This window comes from Scleropages formosus, chromosome 18 (assembly GCF_900964775.1).
Source record: "Scleropages formosus chromosome 18, fSclFor1.1, whole genome shotgun sequence".
In the NCBI taxonomy this organism is placed as follows: Eukaryota; Metazoa; Chordata; class Actinopteri; order Osteoglossiformes; family Osteoglossidae; genus Scleropages; species Scleropages formosus.
In genome coordinates this window covers 23,907,844-23,929,972 of record NC_041823.1, presented here as the reverse complement: position 1 = coordinate 23,929,972, position 22,129 = coordinate 23,907,844, and the positions used below count along the sequence as shown (strand labels likewise).

Here is a 22,129-nt window from a genome sequence, read left to right as displayed (position 1 = left end):
TAAATAGAAAATAAAAAGTACTCCCTATCAGTTGCATAGGCAGCTACGTGTATAGTGTATGCTGTGAAAAAGTGAACTGAATGATTATTTTGGGAACTCCCTGTCTGCATGTGTTTCTTCGTCAGTTGGTGAAATGCACTTTTGATTGTTCTGAGATGTATGTTGTGTTTGGAGAAAAGTGTCTTCTAAATGAATAAATGTAAATTAATGTAAGCCACTGCCCAAAACAGGACATCTGCTGTATCTGTCAACAGTTTGAGTCCATTTGGTGGAAGTAGCTTTTTGACACAAGGTGTTCGGTTTACAAGACTGATACTAGGGAAACCAGTTGCAGAGATGTAGGATACTTCAGTGTTGCTCTGCTTTCAGCTTCCACATAGTTCCTCTCATATGAATACTGCCCAGGTGTGCTCAAACTTTTGACTGGCATTGTCCACACACATTCACAGCACCCACTGTACTGTAGTAGGCTCACTGGAAAGCATGGCTACCACTCGTTTCACATTATTTCTGTGTTGGGACTTTCTGTGGATTCCACATTCCGGCTCCGTTTTGGTTTCTTTTTATTAGGAACGTAGAACATAAATTCGGGACATTGACCTTCATGGCACGATAGTGCTGTTTTTCTCCTGTGTGGCACACAAATTGTGTTCAGTTGCTGCTGGTGTTAATAACTCGAGGAAGGCGGACTACTGCGTGCACGTCATACACAGTTATGGCGCACAGAGGTGAATCTAGCGCAGGTGAAGGTGGATTCTCAGCTTCTACATTCTTGCTGATTTCCACAGCCACCGTAGCAGTGGGGCTGCGGTGCCTTTTCTCTCCAGTTTCGCTTCTCTCGCACCTGCCCACATTAAGAGCCGCCATTCCTGATGAAGACAGTACTGGGAGCGCAGTGAACGCGCCTCAGGCGACTTATGGGTTTTTCCCTCGCTTTTGGCACAGTCCGAAACGAAAACTTTAAAAGTTTTTTTTTCTTCTTCTTCCTAAGAGGGAAGGACTCAAGGAGTCGCTGAGATAGGTCCTTTAGTGTTTTGTGCACTTTGTGTGAAACGCAAGTTGTGTAGCAGGGTGTTTTGCGCCGGAGAAGCTGCCGGGTCGTGGGAGAGAAGATCGGCCAGACAGGTACCGCGGTGTGTTTGTGTGTGTCCAGTTTCTTTACCTTAGTTTACATACTGAAAAATCCTGAACAGAACAGGAAAGGAATCGTGTGTCAGACGAGTGACACTGCTGGTCGGAAACCTTCGACTCCCTGTGTCCATTTACACCGCACACACTTCTTCTAGGATCCCTCATTCAAGCGTACGTTAAGTCTACGACGACAGGCAAATGGCTTTGAGATTTAAAAAAGCGTTTAACTGCAACAAAATTAATATTTAATTAGTAGCAGTAATGAATCATAATGTTTGAAATCCCGAGCGTTGTCTGGAATTGGTAAGTTTGATGTGTTGCTGAAAATGTTTTTATTTTTAATTTAATGTGCATCATGTTTTACATTCATAAACATCTTGTTTGGCAGTTCAACGCGTGTCCGAGTGATGTGACAGGAACAGTGGCGAATCACCAGTTTCACAAAACGTGTGTCGTCGTCGTCGTCCCACCTCGTATTGTGAGAAATTAATTGTTTTTCTCGGCTTCCTCACTTTTGAAATGGTTCGAGCTCAGTGCGATTCCAGCGAAGGGAGCATTCATTGCTTGTCCTGGATGAGGGGAAAATATGGAAGATCCGCAGGGTGTCAGGTGCATACATTGTGGGAAAACGAACCTCGAAACTCGTTTTCTCAGTTTTTCCCAACCAGTTTCAACCTCCACTTGTTGAGACAAATCCGTGGCACTAACAGCCTGTCATCACTCACTGTTTCTCATACCTGTTTCGATGGTACGAGCTAAAAGCAAAGTGGGGGAAAAAAAAACTGAGTTTGATCCTGTTTCTGTACAACTAATATGTGACTCAGCACACTAGCACAGTTCACATTGCTCAGCACAACAGTACTGTAATACACTGCATGGGTACTGTGGGTGGCTGCTCAGTACATCAGTAAAGTATATATCTCCTGCCACAGCCTGAATTCACTGGAATTTCTTGTCCAGAAAAATCAGGGATTCTCCAACTCCTGACTTGTTCTAGTGGAGCCTGGGGTTTCAGTGACACTCTTTGTGCTTCCTTCCTCCTCCCTTTCTCATCAGTTCTTTACTCTTGTTTGTATGATGATGCAGTAATTTGTTGTTTATTTTTACTGATGTTTTATATAATTTTTTTATTGTAAATGTGTTCTTGTTCTGTTGTGCTCTGTCTTCTCGTGAAACATTTTTGAGAAGTTCTTTTTAAAAGCTCTGTAAATATTACATTAGTTTTATTATCATTATTACAGTTTGAAATGCTTTCTGCCTTTTGGTAGACAGTGTGTTTCAGATTTTTAGTTTCCTACTGGCTTTCAGTGATTAGTGTGATCAGCAATTTGCCGTCACATCGCAGTGACAATCGGGGTCTACATTATTGCTGCTTTAGCAACTTCCATCGGCTTCATCTGTTTGTTATATGTTAGGAGATGACAGTTTTGTACTTAATGCACCATCTCTGGGGAGAAGATCATACAAGTCAAACAGCTGACACTGTTGTATAAAGGTATCCTATGTGTCCAGTCTTCCATTCATAGATGTGGATGTATGGTAAGATCACTACACTTGTTTTCCACATAAATAAAAAGTTAGTTTAAAAGACAACCCAGTTTGAAGTTTTAACTAAAGTACAAATTTTGTTGCAGTCAAACCATTAGCATTAAAAGGGTCAAGCACTACAGAGACACTTATTCTTTTTGGATCATAGCAGGTATCCAGCTGTACAGTGTGTCCTAAACCATAGGGCACTTTCAGGTTTATGCAAGAGGAAAAAGAGAACGATAATATGTGCTTAAAAACCTAGTTTAATTGTATAAATATGCAGTTAAAAATGTGTAAAGTGTGTTAACTTCAGTTTTATCTTGCTTAACAGATCTTAATTTAAAAAAAAAAAAAAATGCACAGTTCAAAATTCAGCATCCTCCATTGTAGAATCTCACAGACCGCTTTTGTTGCTTCATGTTTTCTACCTTACTCAAGGCCAGAATACATTCAGGGAATACACAGGTGATGAGGGGATGTTTCACTGACCTGTTCCGACAAAGGTTATGACGAGGCCTAAACAAGAGACCGGAAGGGCTGATGAGTGGATCTGTCACCGAAGATGAATGAGGGAGATGAGGGTTTACTGCTTTGCCCCACAGTGATGTGTTCGACACATGTCTACAGACCTGTCACTAGTGTTTGTACTCTCTGGCAAGGTCTATGAAGGGCACACAAGGTAGTTGTGAGATCTGATCCAGCCATGTCACCATTCAAACTGCTGCAGTTTAGTGTGGGTAATGGTCAGTTTGATAGGAGGGTGTAATTACATTTGTTTTGTCTGAGTGAAGAACAAAGAGCTTCATTTACTTTTATTCATTTAGCTGATGCTCTTCTACAAAGCGACTTGCAATGTTATTACAAGCTTACAATTATTTACCAGTTTACACAGCTGGGTAATTTTACTGGAGCAATTTAGGGTAAGTACCTTGCTCAAGGGTATTACAGCTGGAGGTGGAGAGCGAACTTGCACCTTTTGTATCCAAAGGCAGTAGCTTTAGCCACTATACTACCAGCTGTCCTTGTTTCCATGTATGATCCTGAAAAGAAAGCAGCAGAATGAAGACAGTGGTAGAGCACCCACATCTTCATACAGTATTTATTCATTTTAGTCTGTGTGAAGTTTGTGTCTCCCCTGTGTCCACATGGGTTTCCTCAGGGCACTTCAGATGTGTTTCAGGTCAGTGACTAAATTGCCCATATGGTAGGTTCTTGTGTGTATGAGTGAGAGATTGCCCTACAGTGGCCTGGAATCCCATCCAAGGTTTCCAGTATCTCATGCCTTATACATCCAGGATAGCCTCTTGACCACCACTATCCTGCATTGGCCAAGTGGTTATTGACAATGGATAGATGATTAGAAACAAACAACACATTTTCTACTGCTGAAACAGCTAGAGGAGCAAGAAAGCTAGGTCACAAAGATGTATGTTGACTGTCTGTTCTAGTGAGACACATGGGAATGTCAGTAGAGAAGGGCACTGATGGTAACATGGGATGGAAAAAAATTTTGTCGAGATCAGGGAATCTCAAGAGAAACAGCTCTGCAAAAAGCTTTTCCAGCTCTTCCTCTCCTTTCCACCTGGTGCATCAGACATCTCTGCACGCATTGCTGCCTGCCTGTTGGACATCTCTTCGTGGATGTATGATCACCACCTCCAACTGAATCTCTCCAAAACAGAGATTCTTTACCTCCCAGCTGGCCTGTCCTCCTGTCATGACCTCTCAATCAAACTGGATAACTCACTTATTTTGCCTAGCTCCTTTGCTAAGAGTCTGGGAGTAATGATGGATGTGAGTCTGTCATTCTCTCAACATATTGAAGCCACAACCCGGTTCTGCAGATACGTCCTGCATAACATTCGAAGGATCCATCCCTACCTCACTACTGACTCCGCCCAACTACTTGTCCAGGCCATGGTGACTTCTCGTATGGACTACTGCAACTCTCTTCTGTGTGGCCATCCTGCTAGTGCCATCAAACCTCTGCAGCTACTACAAAATGCTGCTGCACGAGTTGTTTGATTTGCCAAAGCGCTCCCATGTATCTCCTCTACTCATCTCTCTGCACTGGCTTCCTATAGCTGCCCGTATCAAATTCAAAATCCTGGTTACTGTGTACAAATGCATCAATAGAACTTCTCCCAGCTATTTACAGGACTTGATCAACCGGTACACCCCAGCCAGGCCCCCTTCACTCATCTACTTCTCCTCGCTTGGTGGTCCCGCGCACAAAAGGCAAAGCTCGGAGGTTCTCGGTTCTTGGTCTGTTGTGGTGGAATGACCTTCCCCTGTCACTCAGAACTGTGGAAACTCTGTCTGTTTTCAAGAAGGGTCTGAAAACCCACCTTTTCCAGATCCACTTTGCCCAAGATCTCTTCAGATCATCTGTGGTGTAACTGTTCATGCATCATAACTCCAGAAGCATCCCCAGATACAACCTTTATTCAGCCATTACTCTGGTATTGTACTGCTCATTTGTGTATCTTATAAGATTTAATAAAAATTTTTAAAAAATTGTCGGTATCGGGATTTTTCTGTCTTATGCACCTACTTGAACGATGAACCTCGGTGCAGCAAGTGGTAGGGAACAAACTAGGTTTGCTTGAGACTTTCATGTCTGCAGTTGTCTCCTTCTCTCAATGTAATGCATAAATTGTACTTTTGCTGAGATGTATGTCGCTTTGGACAAAAGCGTCTGCTAAATGAATAAATGTAGATGTAAAAACAACAGTGCTGGTTCTGTGTGTGTGTGTCCGTGTGGGGAAGGACTTCAGTAGGGATTGTCTCCTGCAGAATGTTGTCTTCATGTGCCTTAGTTCCAAAGGGGGAATCAGGAGGTTTGTTATTGTAGTATAAACAGATCTAAGAAGATACACTCTAGCAGAAGAGTGTAAGGACTCGCTTGGGAGGAGATTATCCTCAGAGTGGGTGTTTTGGGAACTGCTGTTTGACAGTGGTCACCCTAAGGCAACACATTAGTAACAGCTGTGTGTGCCAGCTAGTGTGTTTATATCTCCTGCTAATCTCTCTGCTGCTCCTTTGTAATTATGTCCAGTTTCCTGCCTATTAAAATGGCATTACCCCCTCCTATCTACCTTTACTGTGTGTCACATTTTCTCTGCCCTTTCACCCGCTTTTAGTGTTCTGTGTGCCAACCCCATTACCCATGCTTTTGTCCTCAAGTGTGTGTTTGTGTTCTGCTGGTTTCTTGTTGAAAACTTTTATGTAGGCACAAAAGTTTGGACTTTAATAGCGAATACCTCCTTGCTCCCTGCTCCTGTCTACCGTTGCACTAGATGTGCATCTGAATCTGGACTTTGAATTTTACAGCGGATGATGTGGTTGTGCTTTCGTGCGGTTCTGTGCCATGGCATCTAAGTTCAATTCAGTGTTGCAGCTGTTTGGGTGATGCTACACTGTGCTGTGTACAGCTGCAATATGGAAGCGCGCTTTGTACTTACTGCAGCTGTGTGTGTTTCATTATAGTGCATTCTGTCTGAAGATATTAGTTTTCAAGGCTGGTATAAGTGGAAACACACATAATAGATCTGAAATATTACATGTCATGTCATATGATTAGTGAGCTTTAATTTTTGGTGTATTGCACATGTCTCAGTCTTGTAAGCTTCTGTAGTACTGCCAGGCAGTCTTATTTGATGGGAAATATGACACTGAGTGCTGATATTTAGAGCCCACTTTCTGCCCCATTCCATCCCTGCCCTCTTGGCCTCTGTCTGTGTCAGTGTACCATTCTGTGCTTGGAACTCCTCGCTTACATCTCAGTTATATATTTATCCCGTTAGTTTCCCAGTCCCCTGCCTGCAACCTAAAAAGGCATGTAAATAGAGCCAGGGGTGTAAGGACTGGGGATTGAAGGAGGCTGGGAAATGCTTGAGCAAAGAGTCTGAGTCCTGTTCCTACACGTGTTCCAGAATAACTGCTCCTGTGCCACAAAAAGGAAATGGGAGAATAGGCTTTGATTTGGACTTTGGCATGCTCTATTCTACAGCATGTCTTAACTATCCATTTCAATCTTTTGTCTCCAAATTCAAGCTGAAGGTGTTGCTACATGGTGTCTATGAAACTGTAGTGCAGCACACTCAAGGGCACTCTCCCTTGTGGTTGTGGATGGATATGAAAAATTGTAACACATTAGTGTTGTCAGTGTGAGCAATGCAGAAATTCTGTAGCCCCAGTCTTCCAAGCCACACGGTTTTGTGTCGCTCTCTTTCGCTCATAGTTCCCTATTTTCTGTGGGTGTTTTCTGTTCTACTGAAAAAGGTCTGGGGCATTTTTTGTTTTGGAAAGTATTTTGCAGCATTGCTGAGTTGAACACTAGTCAACCATGAGGAGCCCCATAGCTTTTCAGTAGTAACCACAGGATTACTTGAGTGTTGAGTTGTCAGTGAGTGTTTGCATACTGTGATTTTTACTTTCAGTTGCCTTTGGTGAGAAATGCCACAGCACAATACAGACACACCAAGGAGCCAGTGGGAGCAAGGTAGATGCCCTCCATGGATTACAAAGGTGTTTGAAGGGCAAAGCCCCTCCTTCTCAGGGGATGAGTCAGATATTGAGAGCAGTGGCACAGAAAGTGAGAGAGCACAGGTAGGGAATTGGGTATCTTATTGTTACCGTTATACACGTTTGTGTAGAGTACATAGTCTTATGCTATTCTCCCTAATGACTACAATCTCGCACTCTTAGCCTCATGCACGACATTCTGAAGGAGAGTCAAGAATGGTCCTGACTTCACCCTCCATGTTGCAGCAACGAATCACAGAGCTTGATCAGCAGAGGGAGGAGCTGAAAATTGAAGTGAGGAACTTGGCTAATCTACATCTGAAACCTGAAATCTGGAAGAATGTGTCAAAGTTTACGATCGTGTAACTGTACAAAATCCATTAATGTAGTGAAAAGTCAGTGGGCACATGTGGCTGACTACTGTCCAGTAGCAAGAGCGCTCAGTAATTCCTTCCCTTCTCATACATTTGCAGCTGCAGATGGAGGTGGCCTTGCTGCAAGGGGAACTGCAAACTGAGAGAGAGACACTGTGCAGACATATGCAGCTGCTGCAGAACTTACAGGAGGAGAGCAAGCAGAAGGTGCTGCAACGACAGGCCGAGAGGCAGCAGGTACAACCACCATCCTCAGTGGTATGTTGGTCATTCAAAGGCAGGAAAATGTGTTGCATTAAAATTTCTTCTAACTTATTATTTTTTACTTTTTTTTTATTGATTAACAACAACAGATTAGAACAGTATTGGGATAACAGTACACAAAGAAATTGCAAATATATGCAGATACATGTTTCATGAAGGAACGCAACATTAATATTTAACACAGGATTTTATGTATCACTATCTGAGAAGTTCCAGAACGAAGACTGGAAATGTCAGAATTCCTTTGAATCATCATGCAGTTCAGTTATTGAAAAAAATTGGAAGAATGTTAGGCAGTTGAATTAACCACATATTTTTAGACAGAGTTACTGGTGTTGACCATAGCAGTGAAAAATATTTCTTTTCCATACATGGCTTCATCAGAAAGATCATTTGCCTTGTGGTTTAACAAGAATATATGTATAAGGGGACATTGAATCTTCTTTTGTTAAAGATATTTGGAATAGTTTCAATGAAAACCATTCTAGTAAGCTTGTATCCTGTCACATTTATTCTGAGAATGTATCAAAATGCCTGGAGTACCGTTCCATTAACATTTTGAAATGCAACACTCATTGCATAATACACACACACACACACACTTTCAGAACCACTTGTCCCATATGGGGTCACGGGGAACCGGAGCCAACCCGGCAACACAGGGCGTAAGGCCAGAGGGGGAGGGGACACCCAGGACGGGACGCCAGTCCGTCGCAAGGCACCCCAAGCGGGACTTGAACCCCAGACCCACCGGAAAGCAGGACTGTGGTCCAACCCACTGTGCCACCGCACCCCCGCCTCATTGCATAATATTGGAATCTAATTACAAATTCTAGTGAATAGATGTTATGGTTATAAAGGACTTGAAGGTTTGTGGAAAATGTCACACGAACCTGCAGATTTGCCAGCTATATAAACGGGCATACAAGTATAAAACTGTAATGTATAGTGTATGAGTTGGCTTCATTATCTGCGTACAGTACACAATTATCTTCGTAACCCACACACTGAAGAGGACACTCGAATCATGTAAACCCACATGCCTCTCTCTGTCTCCTTCAATCCTTTTCATGTTGCTCCACCCGTCATTGACAGGAGCGAGAGACCCTGGAGCAGGAGCGGTCAAGGGTGGAGGAGCTCAAGAAGTGCTATGCAGAGAAGGAGAAGCAGGTTCTTGCTCAGGATGAGGGTCAGCGAGAGCAGCTTCTACTCCAGCTACAACAGGTGACCGGAGAGTGGGGTACCTTCCTCTATACACACCCTGTGTGCAGGCTGCAGCTCCTATTTTTGCAATGGAATTTGCATTTGTCAGTTTTACACTTCCAGCGACTTCCTCTTAAAGCTCACCGAACTGCACACAAAATCAGTTTGTCTAATTCATTAGGATCATGTCATGTCATGTCAGTTAGGTTGTTTCTGGTGTAAGACCTGTGGCCAGGGATACAGTGAAACGATAGACAATGTAAACCATTCCTCACATAACGTATATTGTTCTGGGAAAACATTTTGTGAGGGGGTCCACTAACCATTATATGGCTTTGGGGAAAATAGGCAGCTAAACGAATCTAATTATAGCAATAACAAATTTGTTCTTTCAGCTGTAATGTCAGATTTACTTTAATCAATTAGTGATTAGTTGAGATTGTGAGCATCATGGGAAGTAGCACACATTTCTCCCATGTTGTGTTGTGCAGAGAATAATTAAGTTTGTGTACATATTTAATTACTTACATTTATATTGTTCTGTAATTTGCTTAAATGTCCCTGTGAGTGTTCGTTCCATGTTTACTTTGTTGTTTTGAATAACTGCACTGATTCATTATCCAAGGACAGGAATTGTCAGGAATCACCTACTTTCATGTTGACTGTAGGCATGTGTGGTGGTGCTGTCTGCTGTGTCTTTGTTTGTTTCTCGACAGACTTGGAAGTACAATGACTATGTATATAAAGGGTCATAAGCTGTTATGTTTTTTTTGGGCCATACATTGTTATATGAGGGCTGAGTGTACTTAATCATTATGTCTTTCTTTGTCTGGTAAACTTTACATCACCAATAAAAGGTGCACACTTTACCAGCACCTGCCTGAACTGACTGGCACAATCTTTTTCACCACATTGTAGTAGTTACTGTAACTCTGAACTGGACTGGGATGAACCCAAGGCCTGCCACACCTGTTTCAATGCCTCAGAGGCTGGGCATGTGCTTCTCCCAAACACACCCTGCCAAACCCAGCAGCTCCCTTAGTGCAGGGCAGGTCATGCTGGACTGGGCAGGAGAGCTGGCACTGACTGGAAGAATGTGTTTGCTGCTAGCAAGTGGTAACTTGCACAGTCAGCATACAACAGAATTTGGGCATCATAGTCTGGTCTCTTTACAGCAGTGTATAACAAGCCACCTGAGAGCTCTACTGAGATATTTCTGAAAAGCGTTCTTCATCAGTTCATTGTATGATTTACTTTTTGTTTCTTGTGAATACTATCGTTATTGAATAACAACATCTGTGTAACCTATCGGTTCGGCTTTGTGGATTTCAGTGTCCGAAACCTAGGGACCTGCATTAACCACGACTGATTTCTCTCTCTCTCTTTACCTTTCACCCTGTCAGGAGAAGGAGGTGATGGAGTCAGCGGTGCGGATTTTTGACGACATGGAGTTCCGTTTCCTAGAGCGCGAGAGCTGGATTGAGGAGGAGGAAGGCGAAAGCGAGGCAGAGAGGGAGAGAGAAGTGTCACGTCAGCAGCACGCTGTCAACACTGCGCAGGTGACGAGGAGCAGGCAGTGACAAGGAGGAATCTGTTCTGCTGCAAATTTAGCCGTGCAGTCTGCTTTTTTTCTTTTCTTTATGAGACTTTGCAGATATAGCTACTTTTTCACAATAGTCAGAAATGGAGCTTTGACAGTGAAACGGACATCTCTGATAGTAGTTTATGGGTGTTTTATGAAATAACCTGGTTTCAACAACATGATGACATGTAACTGCCACAAAACTGCCTCCTCCTTGTGTGTGTTGGAGCACTGTGCATCTCCCCAACCCCCCTCAGCAGCACAAACAACACTGACAGAGAGCTCATATCTGTCACATGATGTGCTGATGACATGAAAGGCAAGTTGAGGGAGCAGGCGAGAGAGAATGTAAGACAACTGATGCATTGATCCTACTTTGGATGTGTGACACTCTGCCTCTCTTTCTGACCTGAAATCACTAAACCTCACCTGTCTCATGGGCGGCATGGTGGCACAGCGAGTAGCGCTGCTGTCTCACAGCGCCTGGGGGGTGTGAGAGAACGTGGGTTTGATCCCCGCTGAGTCTGTGTGGAGTTTGCATGTTCTCCCCGTGTCTGTGTGGGTTTCCTCCGGGAGTTCCGGTTTCCTCCCACAGTCCAAAGAGATGCTATTCAGGTTCCCCCATAGTGTGTGAGTGACACAGAGAGAGTGTCTTTCACCAATGTATGGATGAGTGACCCATTGTAAGTAGTGTATCTAGCAGTGTAAGTTACCTTGGTGACTGCCTTTTGCCCTTCTTCATTTTGTTCCACTCAAGATGATGTCAGTATAAATGACAGTTTTTCATTTTATTATTTACCCTGGACTTCGTTTGAAACAGAAAGATTGGCTTCCATGACGGGCAACTTCCATGGGGACAGCTGGTAGTGTAATGGTTAGAGCTGACGCCTTTGGCCCCAAAGAATACAACTTTGACCCTTACCTCTGTCTGTGGTGCCCTTGAGCAAGGTGCTTACCCTAAATTGCTCCAGTAAAAATTACCCAGCTGTTGAAATTGGTAAATAATTGCTGGTAGAATAACATTCTTACTTGCTTTGAAGAAAAGCATCAGACACATGAATAAATGTAATGAAATAGGGTTGTTATATGTCAATTATACAAAGATTGCCAACGGACAAAAACAGGGATAACTGTAGTTGGAATGGTATAAGAAATAGAATAATACCTGTACACAAGCATCTCGCTGTTCATTGAATGTATAGAAACAGAATGTTTGATTAAAGTAAAATTCATAAATTCCACTCCTTGAAATGTAGAATGAAGAACGCACACTATTTTTTGATTTGGCCTCCCTTTGACTTGTGGAAGATGACCAGTTATAGTTGCACTGTGTGCTGCACTGGTGCCTCACAGCTCCTGCGCTGTGGGTTCGAATCTGACTCAATCTGGGTGGCGTTTGCTTCTTGTTCACATGGGTTTCCTCTTGGTACTCTGGTTGCCCCTCACATTCCAAACACACATGTATGAGGTGAACTGGTGACACTAAATTGCCACTAGTGTATGAATGTGTTTGTGTTTGTTACACAGTTGTGCTGTATAAATGGGTGAATAATTGTAGGTAGTTAGTACACTATATCTGCCATTATAAGTCATCTGGGAGAAAGATATCTGCCAAGCACAAATGAATATAAATAATACTCCATTATTATGCTATTATGGGTATTTTCTTTCTGCTACTCCCTCTATCACAGGAGCGTGTGCACCAGCTAGAGAAGCAGGTCAAGGAGATGGAAAGAGAGAAGGACAAGGAGCTGAATGCACTCAGGCAAGAAAGAAGGGAACTGCTCTATACTTCCCAAAGGGTGAGCCAGTTGTATTATTGCTGAATAGTCCATATTTAGGACCTAAACCATGCAAGTTCTGATTCCAGAACAGGGTTGGTCAGCATGTTATTCTCTAATCAGCAGTTGTGCTTAAATCACTTTGACCTTTAAATTATAGCAACAATATAGCAACTTGTTAGGTGTTTGGAGGACCCATACTAATACTATTAGTAGAATTAAATGCCTCATACTGAAATATGAGGCACATCAGACTTGACTGAACGGTGGGGTTCATTCCCCCTCACACCCCGCCAACCACACACTTCCCTTGCCTTTGCATTATCGTAAAAGAAAGGATGCTCATTAGTTTATAATTTATTTTTGGACATTAGTATTCCTTTTTTAAGCTAAACCAGTACTTTGAAGGACTGTGCAGGAGGACTGATTCAGAAACTTGCTATGTAACACTGTTTGGTCTTACGCTTGATTCTGTGATGAGTTATGATCTGTGGTGTGCAGATTCATGGCTCCAGTCAGCTTTGCTGGGGAGAATTTAGAGAAGCCAGCAGAAAGAAGGAGGAGGGAGCAGCAGGGAAGGAGGGAGGGAGGGAGTGAGCGAGCGAGCGAACGAACGAAAAGCCAGGGGAAAAGGGTGTATCTGAGGGAGGGGACAGGGACAGCCAGGGAGAGACACCAGAGGAGAGGAGAGGGAGACTGAGAGGAACGGAGAGAGGAGAGAGCCTTCTGAACCATGGGTGTCAGCTGAGGTAAATTGTGCTGCAAATGACATTTTGACACTGAAATCTCTGCCTCTGGGCACCTGATTTCAGACATCAGACACTTCTAAAGCATGTGTTGCTTACTCATGTAATTTCTTACAGATTTTTGGTACTTGATTTGTGAGCAAGGAGGGAGTGGTAGAGGTAGGACAGAAAAGCGGTACAGAAGTCTGTGTAGACACCTTTGGACAGGAGTGCAGACGTGTGGGACTGAGGAGAACAACATACTTGTCTGCTCACCCAGTGTCGATGACCATGCTGAATTGCTCATACATGTGTGACTGTGAGAACTTCTCTAGAAGCAAAGGAGTTAACAGGGACCATAGCCTGTGAATCACTCATGTTTGTGAGTCAGAAAGGAGGGAGGGAGGGCTGAGATAGAGAGATGGCTAATGTTTAACTCCTTACAGTGATCTTAAGGGTTTCTGATGAGCTTTGACACGTGACTCACTCTTGAGCCTTATTGCTGTTGCAGGGTGTGTACCTCTCCGTCATCTTGGGCTTATTTTTCTTCCCTTCATTAGTTGTGTCTTTCTCGTTTTCTTGTGTGGGACGTCAATCAGATACTGAAGAAGAAACCACTCTCTGATTGGCCTAACATCACAGGGTCTGTCCCCTGTGTGATGTCACTGAGCCCGCTGACCATTCACATTGCAGCGCAGGTATGCGGGGAATTCACAAATTGCAATTGCAGCACGAATATAATTCAAAGCCATTTTTTGCATAAGTAATCAAAGTACTGATTTTAATTTGGTGTAAGCCTATGTAATTTCTTTGGTACTTTTATTTTAACTCAAATTTCTCTTCTGTAGGAATCGACCAGAGAATTGGTTAGTTTGCCCAGGCGGCGGAGTTCATATCGCAACAAACTTGCAGACAGGCCTCTGTCAGCACAAGGTTAGTAGACTATAGGTAAAATGAGTCCTGGATTTAGTGCCAAAAAAATTCTTAGTTTTCTATTCTGCCAGGTGTTTTCCTGGTTCTTCCTCCTCAAGCAGCAAAGGCGATAAACCAGTGATGTTGCTCTGATGTAACCATCTGTGACTGGTGGAGCTGGTGGAGCAGCCCTCAGCTTTTGTGTCACATGCTAGGGTTTCAAGGTCTGCCACACCCATCTATAGGACACTGCTCCCCTGCCCTGTCTCTCTCTTTCCATGATCCATCATGTTTCATTTAGCAGAATATGAAACAAAACAAAAAAGACAGCAGTGTGCAACTAGATTACTGTCATGCAGGTTCAGCCTTTATAACAAGTCAAATTGTGGATTAAAATCCCTTTTCATTTCCTCCCAGCTTGCCCCTGCTGCGCATTTTCCTTTTTTAAAATGTGTTGGTACCCCATTCTCATAGGAACAGTCTTTGTGTTTGATGTGTGTTTCTCCATATGTGCCCCACTCTCCTCTGGTTACAGGACTAAGGATGGTCCCGGACAGTCGGGCCCCTGAGGCCCTAACTCCACCTCTCCTGCTGGCCTCGCAGCGCCTTAGTAACAGGAGCAGTGATGGGCCCAGACCCGGGCACTACAATGGACAGGCATTCCTCAGCCCCTGTAGCAGTTCTAGTAGCTCTCGAGCAGCCAGGTGTGTACTTCCGGAACTCTTTGGAACACCACAGCAATCTTTCTGTCCACTGAGGTGGTGTGAGGGTTTAGAATCCACATTTTGTAACATGACTTAAAGACCAAATACATTGTGTTAACGTTCCCCTTGGCTAAGGCTTACCAGTAAGTTGCATGGATGCTAAATAGAAATTGAGTTCCTCATAGTTGAAAGACCAGAGCACATTTAACATAATTATGTAGCTGTCAGGAATGTGAATTTAATGACATGTATTTATCTTAAAATTACCAGTGCTCTGAGTTTGGAAGAGTTGTTTAAGACTGTTCCTCAGCAATCCACAAATTAGAGAAGAACTTACTACATTTGTACAATAGTCCAGGTAACCGTTTCACTTTCCTAGTATAGCTAGTATTTTAGTAAAGGCTTCACCCTGTTAATGTCTGCCAACAAGCTATTGACACTGCAGCTTCCCTCAGACTGACCACGACTTAGCTGAGTTCAGGCTCCTGCTGCTTCACTTGTACTTGGCACTGATGCACCCTTGTGTTCTGTGAATCCGATGCTGATGCTGCTGGTGTTCTAGTCCTTGTCTAGGCATGCCGGACCTTATGGAGATGGAGCAGAAGCTGCGAGAGGCCAGGGCTGAGCGGGAGAGGCTGCTCAGAGACAGGGTGAGTTATTCCTTAGTCCTGTGGATATTCCCTTCAGATGTGGGAAAGCATGTTTTACGGCTAAGGGTTGGAGTACCTCTGACCAGTATTTAGAAGATATTTACTGCTATTTATATCATTGCTGCAGTGTCCAGTTTATGTTCAGCAGTTCTCATGCACAGCCTGAATCTTAGAAAATTTTCTGGGCTATGTGTTTGCAGCTTCTATTTATTTTTTTAATTGACTTTCACAGTTTTGACTCCTCACATTGGGACTTTCTACAAAAATTGCTAATTCATTCTTAACCACCACTCCTCTTGCCGACCATATTCCATATACACACCGTAGCTATTAGTAGCCTCTTAACTAAATCAGGGTTATGGTTGTCCAAAGCCTAACCTAGAAGTAAAGGGACAAGGTTGAGTAGGGTACATCATGGATAGAATGCCAGTCCATTGAATTTCTCCAAATTTAAATAGTCAGTTAGCTGCACCCCATGTGCAGGTCTCATTGTAGTTGCACACTTGCACTTTTCTCATGTAACAACTTTCCACCTTTGCCTGCCCAAGATATATGCATCCCCCTTTTGCTTGGTAGGATGGAGACTAGACACATCTTCGTAGGATTTGGGGGAACCAAGAGTTTGCTGATAGAGTTCAGACAGATCCAGCGCAGTTTACTCAGTGTTGTTTTCCTTCACACCCCTTTATTCATGCAGACACTATTATGTTGGCTGGGCAGAATAAGGTAGGCCACTTTCTGCATTGTTAGTGTAATAGGTGCAGCTGGCAGTGTAGTGATTTGAGGTGCTGCCCCCTGGACCCAAAGGTCACAGGTTCAAATCTCACCTCTAGCTGTAGTACCCTTGAGCAATGTACTTGCCATAAATTGCTCCAGTAAGATTGCCCAGCTGTATAAATGGGTAAATGATTATAGGTAGACTAACATTGTTGGTCTCTTTGGAAAAAAGCAACAGCTAAATGAATGTAAATTAAATTGCAGAGAAATAAAAGCTGACATTTTGTATATTTGCTTTATTTTCATCTTTTTATCTGAAATACAAATTTCATGAGTATACAATAAAATTAACAATTTTAGTTCACTGTTTCACTTCCTAATTATGCTTTTCACTGTATGAATTATTCAGAGTAGTTATATTTTAATTGAGTGCTTAGGTGTTTGGCAGGTGTTTTTGAGAGCAACCGGCACATGCTGAATTCTTTGCCTATTTGCAGTACGACTAAAAGAATTGGTTTTCTGCGGGAAGGAGAGAGTAGCACTATGCAAGGGCAGATGTGCCCTGGTAGGTAGGGTAACACACAGGACTGGAAACTGCTGGCTGATGTGGGCAAGCAGCTCCAGGTTCCGCAGGTCATTGTGGTTACTTCATTGCATCCAGACCTGGTGCTATGCTCGGAGTGTGAGCACATTGTGTACTTTGTCGAGTCAACAGTGCTGTTCAAGGATCCTATTGGAGAGGCTTATGAGCGGAAGCTGTCAAAGTATGCAGATTTGGTGGCAGAGGCAAGAGACTGTGGGTGGCGGGCTTAGGTGAGACCGGTGGAGGTAGATGTTGGAGGATTTGTGGCTAAATCAGTTACTTCATTGTTGGGGGAATTTGATATCAGAGGCCACTCATTAAAGGCAGCGGTGAAGGAGCTGTCTGAGGCAGCAGAGAAGGCTAGTCAGTGGTTATGTTTGAAAAGAGAGCAGGTTGGATGGAGGTGAGTAATGGTGGAAAATTAGTGGTAGGTGGGTAGTAATGGGAAGCAGCTGGCAGTGATTAAGGAGGTATGACCTTTAATTAAGGTAGTTTAAGTTGGTGGTGTGTTGCATTTGCAGTTTTTGCTGGTGGATATGAAGGTGCAGCATCTGGAAGGTATGTATGGACCTGTGGTTTAACTGGTTGTGGAGTTAGTGGAGGTGCAGTATTTGTTGAGGTGAAGGGCATCATCTAACGTGTATAGAGGGGGTGGGATGCCAGGCTGCACTGTTGAGCCTTCCGGAGGTGTTGGGCCTAATTCAACAAAACACTGATGAAGGGAGGTGCCCACTTGACAACCTCAATGAAGTACTCATGTTGGTACCCTGCTGGTGTCGTTGGTTGGTGGGTTCAGTGGATTTCTTAATTTGGTGGGTTTGTTGGAGGAGGTAGCTAAACTTCTTGGTCTTGCGTCGTGGAGATGTCTGTTGGCTACGCCGGATGTTCTCTGTGGTTTCATGTTGATTGGACTGGGTCGTTGTGTACAGCCAGTGATAAATACGCATGGGTTATAACATCTTGTCCTGTGTATCTTGAATGTAAGGACTGGAATGATAATAGTTTATAGTAGATTTAAGTCACACTAGTAAGATTTGCAATGCTCATATGAATATTATAACAATGTAATGTAATTTTTTTTGTTTCTCAGGAGGAGCGAAGGAGGACTGCAGCAGAAGAGATGAGACACAGGGAACTGAATTCTCACAAAGTAGAGCCTGTAGAACCACAAATGGTCTCAGATCTGGAGCCACAACCACAAAACAGTTCAACTCATAACAGTCCAGAGGTATGCTAATGTATTGTAGCAGTACAGTATTAATTAGTGTTGCACTCATTAAAAAGCTGCCTGATTCTTCTTCCAGCACGTTAACTTGTTCCTTCTTAATCACTTGCTTCCTGTTTTATATAAAAATAGGTGAAAGTGCCAAACTAGTCAGTTTCAGATTTGTTGATGAGTTTGAATTGCTATGCAATGAGTAACAAATTTTAGAAAAATGAATAAACAATCATGGTGACTTGAGTATTTACGAAAGGCCGTTACTCTGAATTACTGCAGCAAAAACAGCACTGCTGTATAAAGTTGCAACAGAAAGTTGTAAACCCTTTGGAAGTACCTGGTCATATCACAGCATCTCAGTTACTAGGCTGAAGTCTGAACCCTGAATTGGCCATTCTAGAACATAAATTTTCTGCCATTTATGCCATTGTGCTGTTGATTTAGTCATTGTTGTCTTGCGTCACCCAACTTCTATGAAGCTTAGGGTGAAGGACTGCTACCCTGACAATCTCCTAGAAGATTTCTGGACACAATTTTGAATTCATTGTTTCCTCTATGATAGCAAGCTGTCCAGCCCCTGAAGCACCAAAGCAGCTCCAAACAATCACAGTTGGGATGAAGTTTCGGTGTGCGGTGCTTTCCCCCTCAAACATAGTGCTGTGTGTTTGAGTTCAACTTTCATCTCATCTGCCCATAGAACTTTGTCCCAGAGGCTTTCTGAAACATCCAGGTGGCCTTTTACAAACTTGAGATGTCATATGTTTTTTGGAGAGCAGTGGTTTCCTCTCTGGTGTCCTTCCGTCAACACAATTTCTGCCCAGAACTTTTTTTTTTTTTTGTAGTGGATTTATGAAGAGAGACCTACGTTTACTTTGTTTTTTAGCAGAAGCTTTTCTCCAAAGCAACTTCCAATGAACTCAATGTAGTGTTATCAGCCCACACACCTTATTCACCAAGGTGACTTACACTGCTAGATACACTAGTTATAATGGGTCACTCATCCATACATCAGTGGAATACACTCTGTGTCATTAACACACTATAGGGGAACCTGAACCACATGTCTTTGGGATGTGGGAGGAAGCCAGAGCACCTGGAAGAAACCCATGCAGACATGGGGAGAACATGCAAACGCCACACAGACTGAGCGGTGATCGAACCTATGTCCTGTCACACCACCCACGTGCTGTACGACAGCAGCGCTACTTGCTGTGCCATTGTGCACACTTTGGCAAGTTCAAGAGACTTCTGCAGGTCCCTAGGATTCTTTTTCACCACCTTAAGCATTACACACTGTAGTGATCTTCACATGATACCCACTTCTCAGAAGAGTAGCAGCAGTACTTGATTACTTCCATTTGTACACAGTTTGTCTTTCTGTGGATTGATGAACACTCAGGCTTTTAGAAAGGCCTGAAAGTTCTGCTTCAAAGTTCCTCTGAAATTCCTTTTGATTCAGGACATGGTTCACATCAACAGATCTTTCTTGAGAAGAGAACTCTGTTAGTAACCAGATGTTTTCCTTTGCTATAGGGCAGGGCAATGCCAGTGAACACCTCTTATCTTGTTGACTGGAGCAGCTGACTGTAGCTTTTGGAGCCTGTGCTGTGAATGTGTAAATGATGTATTGACAAGGAGTACAATTGCATGTGTTACTACTTTAGGTAGGTATTTGTCTAATATTGTGACCTAGTTGAAGATCAGACCACATTTTATGAGCGAGTAATGCAGAAGCCTGGTAATTCCAAAGGGTTCGCAAGCTTTTTCTTGCAGTTCTTAAATGGCTTTAGAGAAGAGCATCAGCTAAATGAAGATATGTAAACATAAAAAAAAGCACCAGCAGATTACAAAACACTGCTGTTCTAATATGTTGAGAAGAATAAAATATGAAGGTTCACAATGACCACTTTCTCTCTAGTGCCATTTCCCACTCTCCTTGTCCCCCACATTTGACCTCCGAGCCCATGTTGAGATGCTGGGACACAGCGTCGCCGGGTGTTTGGGGCTGCATCTGTCTCCGCGGCGCTGTGGGGGATTCCTGACGAAACGAGGGGGCCGAGTTAAGACTTGGAGGAGGAGGTGGTTCCTATTTGACCTCGACCACCGGAGGCTGGCCTACTACACAGGTGAGGGGGTGCTATACCTGCTTCTTCTGTTTTGCCTATGTTGTGCCTTTTGTCAGTAAGATCAGGATATTGCCTGGGCCAATTGTCCTCCACAAAGATGCTGTTTAAACTTTCCTCTTTAAATCTATGTTCATTGCAGACCACGATGAGAGGAAGCTGAAGGGAGTGATCTACTTCCAGGCCATAGAGGAAGTGTACTATGACCACCTTCGCACAGCCTCCACTGTGAGTGGTAAAACTTACTGAGAGACACACCCATGTCGACCATTTTCCTTTCTGGTGGTGTTCTTTGCTGTTGGTTCTGCAACAAGATGCGTTTAAGAAATCACTGTGGTGCTTAGTGGTGTATGAAGGGACACTGCTGGGTAGTAGACTTCTCCAGTCACCTTGCTCTTTCACTCTCTGCGGCACAGTCCCCACGACCCAGCCTGACCTTCTGCGTGAAGACATACGAGCGCCTCTTCTTCCTGGTGGCCCCCAGCGCAGAGGCTATGAGGATCTGGATGGATGTCATTGTCACGGCTACAGACGAGCACTGCCACTATTGATTGCGAACTGGGACGGAGTTGCCGTGGAGCCTATCCCTCAATGCACTGAATCCTGAGGGCCAAGAGCCAGTGTGGGGGGGCCAAAGGGGACCTTGTCTGTTTGTTACAGAGCTTTGGATAAAACCAGGTGGACTTTAACAGTGAGCTGTATGGAGACATCACAGCGAACACACTTTGTCAGAGGAGCTGCAGAGGGACAGTGGAAACAAGAAAGAGGTCTGGGAACCAAAAGGGCAATTTGAATAGGGTATATCACAAATCCTGAAACATTTCCATTCCTGTTCCACAGATAGGTGGAAGCATCAGTTTTCCTTCATCCGTGCTTTGTATGCCTCCTACTGGTCCAAATGCAGTACTACTTTGAGTACCGGGCAATTAGACTTGCACATGCACCTGTTTTTACTGATGGTCAAAAGGACTATCGTATTGTACTGCCTACTTTTTATTCTAACGGTTATATGTTTTTTATTTTTACATGTCAATTAAAATTCAACTCAAAATTAGTCAAAGTTAAGTTTCTTTGACATCCCTGCTGCCTTCATCAATGAGTTATGACTGTGGAAATTAAGTTCATTATCTTTGGGAGTTATTGAGTTTGATAAAGTAAAACTACCAAATTCTGTTTTATCAGTGCTTTAGACTGGTGGTCATTTTACACTTGCGTTCCTGTAACTGATAAATGCACATAATCATACATTGTCAAGATGACACTGAGTTTCGTGAGGAACATGGATAACCCCTCTTCACCTAAAGGTTGTAATGTTTTAATGTCTCTTTCCTGCTAAGTGAAACATATAGGCTGAACTGTTAGCCAAATTAAGATATGAAATATGACCCAGTTATTTTAAGAATGAAGACACTAATACTGAAAGCACATATTTCCCCTATGACAAAGTAATTTCCCCAGAGCTTCTTAGACTAGTGAGATAAATTATGAAAGAAACCAATGAAATTACTAGTGACACATTGTATTGTATGTGTCACTAGTAATTTCATTGGTTTCTTTCATAATTTAGCTCACTAGTGTAATGTAGTAAATGTTTTACTACAAAACATACTTACAATGTTAACAGTGTAATTTATAAGTATGTTTCACTACAAAATTAAGAAAAAAAACTACAAAACATACTTATACAGTTCAAACCATTGAAAAATACATTATGGAGAATGTGTTCCACTGAGGTATGGATGACTGACCCAGTGTAAGTAGTGTATCTAACAGTGTAAGTCACCTTGGTGAAGAAGGTGGGTGGGCTCATAAGACTACGTAGTATCCATTGTCCCTTCCTGGATCGGGGCCTTGGCGTGACGGAAGGGCTTGCGTGATCTAGGGATCTCCAGAGCTATGTCGTTGGGAGCAGTATGCTCCTGGCAGGGTCTCCCAAGGCGAACAGGTCTGGAATGAAGATCCAGACTGATATGATCCAAAAAACCCTTATGAATAATGGAATCAGAAAAATGTTTACCCTGCCTGGCATAGGGTCACTGGGACCTATCCCTGGAGCCAGACCTGGGGGTAGTGTTCCTAGGCCAGCGTCTGGTGGCCGGGCAGC

General features: G+C 43.3%; 1 protein-coding gene across 2 annotated transcripts; it reads left to right on the top strand.

Moving 5' to 3' along the window:
• The first annotated feature begins 778 nt into the window (after positions 1-778).
• Positions 779-21,079, top strand: phldb3 (pleckstrin homology-like domain, family B, member 3). 2 transcript variants are annotated; one of them, XM_018726868.1, is made up of 15 exons: positions 779-1,125; positions 7,104-7,272; positions 7,372-7,482; positions 7,662-7,799; positions 8,922-9,050; positions 10,433-10,588; positions 12,303-12,413; positions 13,678-13,815; positions 13,966-14,050; positions 14,565-14,733; positions 15,296-15,383; positions 17,774-17,911; positions 19,821-20,028; positions 20,168-20,253; positions 20,442-21,079. In XM_018726868.1, exons 2-15 carry the CDS (start codon positions 7,120-7,122, stop codon positions 20,574-20,576), a joined length of 1,845 nt encoding a protein of 614 aa, XP_018582384.1. In that variant the 5' UTR covers positions 779-1,125; positions 7,104-7,119; the 3' UTR covers positions 20,577-21,079. The 2 variants fall into 2 exon arrangements, with proteins under 2 accessions (XP_018582384.1, XP_018582385.1); XM_018726869.1 differs by having other exon boundaries at positions 780-1,125; positions 13,717-13,815.
• Positions 21,080-22,129: the final 1,050 nt, after the last annotated feature.